This window comes from Oratosquilla oratoria, chromosome 28 (assembly GCF_046742065.1).
Source record: "Oratosquilla oratoria isolate Oo_2021 chromosome 28, ASM4674206v1, whole genome shotgun sequence".
In the NCBI taxonomy this organism is placed as follows: Eukaryota; Metazoa; Arthropoda; class Malacostraca; order Stomatopoda; family Squillidae; genus Oratosquilla; species Oratosquilla oratoria.
This window is the reverse complement of record NC_134804.1, coordinates 18578440-18583439: the sequence shown is the minus strand read 5'-3', so window position 1 is coordinate 18583439 and position 5000 is coordinate 18578440. Positions and strand designations below refer to the sequence as shown.

Here is a 5000-nt window from a genome sequence, read left to right as displayed (position 1 = left end):
AAGGGAGGAAGGAAGGAAGGAAGGAAGGAAAGAAGGAAAGAAGGAAGGAAGTAAGAAAGGAAGAAAGGAAGGAAGAAAGAAAAAAGAAAGAAAGAAAGAAAAAGAAAGAAAGAAAATGGAGGGAAGAAAGAAAGAAAGAAAGAAAAGGAAGGAATAAAGGAAGGAAGGAAGGAAAGAAGGAAGGGAGGAAGGGGGAAGAAATAAAAATGAAAGAATGAAAGAAAGAAAGAAAGAAGAAAAAATAAAGAAAAAATAAACGAAAGAAAGAAGAAAAATAAAGAAAAAATAAAAGAAGTAAGAGAGAAATAAAAAGAAATATGAATGAATAAAAAAGACAAATAAGAAAGAAAGAAAAAAGGAAAAGAAAAAAGAAGAAAGAAAGAAGGAAGGAAAGAAAGAAAAAAGAAAAAGAAAGAAAAAGAAACGAAACGAAAGTAAAAAGAAGATAGATGGACAGACAGATGGACATACAGACAGACAGACAGACAGACAGACAGACAGACAGACAGACAGACAGACAGACAGACAGACAGACAGACAGACAGACAGACAGACAGACAGACAGACAGACAGACAGACAGATAGACAGGGAGACAGATAAGCATACGGATAGACAGACAGAGACAGACAGACCGACAGACAGACAGACAGATAGACAGGCACACACACACACACACACACACACACACACACACACACACACGCAAATACACACAGAAAGAAAGAAAGAAAGAAAGAAAGAAAGAAAGAAAGAAAGAAAGAAAGAAAGAAAGAAAGAAAGAAAGAAAGAAAGAAAGAAAGAAAGAAAGAAAGAAAGAAAGAAGAAAGAAAAAATAAAAGAAAGAAAAAAAAACGGAGGACCGAGGAGCAAGTGGTGAAGCCCTCTATGCATTTCAGACTAATTATAAACGCAATCTAGCCCCTCACCGGGAAAACGGAAAAAGGAAAAATCCTCTTGTGACATCTCACTCAAATCCGCTATCGATACTCGAATGAAAATGGTAGGCTTTGCTCGGTCCGCCACCTGTGTTCCAGCGCTACCAACGGCATTTGTGCTTCTCCAGCCAGTCATCCGGAACCAACTGGGCCACCTGGTCCATATGTGTTGCCTGGAAGGGTTGGTCCACTTGAACCATGTGAGTCAAATTGTACACTTTTTTTTTCCAGGTTAAGTCTTCTCTATTACCTCCTTGATTCCCCCCCCTTCAATATAGTATGTCATATCGATTGTTAAGTCAGACCACAAGAGCCTCTCTAGTCACGAAAGTATGTGGAGACACACTTGCCCCTACTCGCAACCTCCCTTTCAACCTCTAGCACCTGGTCACTTCGTCAACACCTGGCCACTTCGTCAACACCTGGCCACTTCGTCAGCAACTAACCACCTCGACAGTTATTGGCCACCTCGTCGGCCTCTGGCCACATCGTCAGCATCTCGAAAGTCCTTGGCCACTTCATCATCAGCGGATAACCTGTCCCTGGCTACATAGCCACCCTGTCAGCGCCTGGCCACCCCATCAGACCCTGGTCACTTCGTCAGCATCTGGCCATCTAATTAACTACTATAGGTCTTTCCTGCGCGATCATTAGCCGGAATTCATTTCCAAAACGAATATATTTTTCCATATGTCGCTTATTGTTTCATTTCGACTAATTTTCAGAGAAGAAAAATAGAGTAATGATTTCGTGTATCAGTTATAATATTTTCGTACAGGTCTGACTAGTTCTCGAATATCCTTCCACTAGTGTATCGTTCTCCATATTTCAGCGTTAGTTTTGCCAATATTAGCATTTCCATAATTTTTCGTTCTCATTCCCGTTCCCGCGCGTCGCATCCTCCCCTCACATGATCAAACCAGTGCTCGATTTCCAAAACCTCACGTCTTCAACATCATTTTGGGGATGGGAGGGAGTAGGGAGACTTAGGGTATCCACACGCCCACGTGCCCACACGCCTACACGCCCACGCACCCCTCTTCTTTACTGCCCTTCCGCCCATAACCAGTACGTATACGGGCGAAGCCAATGTACCTCTATTGGCTGTTGGAGACCATTTCTGCCGTTCGCATAGATTCTGTCCATTAATAAAATTTGAGTCTATATGGAACACTGACTTAGCCTTCGTTTATTTCTCTCCCAATTTTCCCAGCTTCGATCCACACCGGTGCAAAGTTGTGCCGTTTCTAAATTTGCATACTTCAGATGTGACATGTGGTTCATGTCTTGATTATGTCTTTTGAAGGAACCGTGCTTATGTTCACTACAATAAATAGAAAGGAGTGTGTGTGTGTGTGTGTGTGTGTGTGTGTGTGTGTGTGTGTGTGTGTGTGTGTGTGTGTGTGTGTGTGTGTGTGTGTGTGTGTGTGTGTGTGTGTGTGTGTGTGTGTGTGTGTGTGTGTGTGTGTGTGTGTGTGTGTGTGCGCGCGCGCGTTTACTCTTTTGTCCCCATATGGGGTTGCATTTTGTCACACACATTTATAGTATACATAACAATTTACTCTCGCGCGTGTTGGTACGAGCTTTTATCAACATTTCTTTTTTTTTCTGTGAGCAGTTGGCCTCGTGTTTCTATGATACCGATTGACGCTGTGTCTATATACTCTCTCTCTCTCTCTCTCTCTCTCTCTCTCTCTCTCTCTCTCTCTCTCTGTGTGTGTGTGTGTGTCTCTCTCTCTTTCTCTTTCTCTCCATAGTCTATTGTTGTTTCCAGTCGTTGGGCTGCATCCCTACTGTTGTGCATGGGGTGGGTATCCACGCACTTCAGAATATACAGAACCATGAAGTCTAAAAACCAAAACCCGGCGACCCTCTCGGGTTTGTATATAATCTCCTGCGAAAGAGGTTAGTTTCAGGAAATATTGTGAAAAATTGGAAGCATTTTCACCTTACCTTTTTATACAGGTTGTTCTATTTCAGTGTTGTCTCGCTTGCATGATTCTCCTTCACAGTTGATTGACTGCGTCCTCTCATGACTTTGCTTCACTCCCTCACTCCCTTCCTCACTCCCTCACTTCCTTCCTCACTCCCTTCCAGTCGTTGGAGGTTCCACTTTTATGTCTTCTGGCTTTGAGTCTAATTCTTTGATATCTGTTAATCCTGTTACATTATTCGTCAGTGGATATCATCCATATGCGTATTTATTTTACGAAATGGAGGGAACGCACAACCACACATACAAGTCAACAAGCACGCACGCGCACACACACACACACACACACACACACACACACACACACACACACACACACACACACACACACACACACACACACACACACACACACACACACACACACACACACACACACACACACACACACACACACACAAGCGCGTGTGCGCAGGCGACCGCTTACACTCACTCCGTGGAAAACTTGCAAGCAATCACAACAGACTGTATACATTGGCAATCCTCATGCCATCTACCAGACCCTGGTTCACGTACAGTACTTATGATTCCAGTGTTCGGGGCCATCGGCCGTGAAAAAAAGCAACTACGTCGTTTTCCCCGACTGTGAATGTCACCTTTATGGTACTGGAATAAAATGGTTTAGGGGGAGGAAAGGATGCAAGAAGGAGAGGCACGCGAGGTGGTGCTGAGCTTGGAAGGGGAAATGGGAAAGAAAGAGAGAGGAGCTAGAGCAGGTGAAGAAGGGAAGACAAGGAAGGGAGAAGGGAGGGAGTGTAAAACCACAAAAGGAAAATCTGACTTATATTAGAAGGAAGAACATTGGTTACGTTAGCAGTAAATGACTTTTTTCATAAAGTAGAAAAATTGAAACAGTAAATGAATATAAAAGTGAAAAAAAAAATTAAGACATGAAAATGGGCAGCAACAGATCGTATGAATAGATGTTTATCATGGATGAACTATGAAGGAACAGACGTAATGATACAGGATGAGCAAAGGTAAACAGAATGTACAGATAGAAGATAATATGCACCTTTGGCCCGGATTCATAGATTTACCTCTTCAAGATATGCCATAACAATATACAACATGGTACTAATGAAATATATAACATGTAAAAATGTATATCCATATGTATATGTATATGTTCACTTTAAATCCACTATCGGAGAAATGATATCGGAAGTACAGGAAAAACTGTATATTTCGACTACTATCTGTAGTCCTCTTTAGCAGAATGGTTACAATAAGTTAGAGTACAGGTATAAATGAGGTAGTGAGGGGCACAGAAAAGGGGATGGGGAAAGTAGGGGGACTCGGGTTACATACCCTTGATATGATTGGGTCAAGGAAGGACAGTTGGTGGTATTTTGTCCGACCGCTCTTGACATTAGTTTATTGACTGCTATCCTCGTACTGCAATCTTGGGGCCACTGACCTTTTGAGGTATTGTATATGTATATGTATATGTATATGTATATTTTGATTGAAGTTCACAGCAGCTTCTGCGTTCACGACTTTTTTGCTGAGTAGTTCAACATCTCTGACGATGGAACGGTGAGCAATGGGTAGCTCCCATAAAAGTTGTCCGAAAGACATAGAAAGTTCTTGTATACGAAGAAAACTATTGTAACAAGCTTTCGACCTACATGGGTCATCTTCAGGCTCTGATACAGGCAGAGAAGGGAACAGTTTATATACAGAACTAAGGTACAGCATGGGAGAAAAGGAGTAACGTGATTGGTTGAGGCTGGCCAATAGGGATCTAGGCATTGACCTGGGATCCCGTTTTCGAACCTGCCTGAACCGTACGCCATTCGTCTTCTTCTCTAACAATTTTATAACTATTATGAAAGTTTCTGAGGCTAGGAATTATGTACATGTTCGTAATTTGAGAGTTGAGAGAAGGGTTTTTGTTTTTTATATAAAGGGCTTCCAATATACGTAGACGGAAGTTATCTCTTTTGGCTTGCAGGATGGAAGTTCCTTCGACTAGCATTTCTCTAGTTAGGCTAACCCCGTGAACCTCTTCTGAGTGCTTCTTCGGAGCTCCGTTTGACAGGTGGAGTGCCAGGCACCTGGAGAGCTT

General features: G+C 42.4%; 1 protein-coding gene across 1 annotated transcript in view; it reads right to left on the bottom strand.

Annotated features, from left to right (window-relative positions):
- Positions 1-2097: 2097 nt before the first annotated feature.
- LOC143040455 (uncharacterized) overlaps positions 2098-5000 on the bottom strand; it is a 3746-nt gene continuing 843 nt past the window's right edge. The window contains exon 2 of the mRNA XM_076211549.1: positions 2098-2233. Within this exon, the coding sequence (XP_076067664.1) occupies positions 2098-2233 (136 nt within the window). The remainder of the gene's footprint in view (positions 2234-5000) is intronic.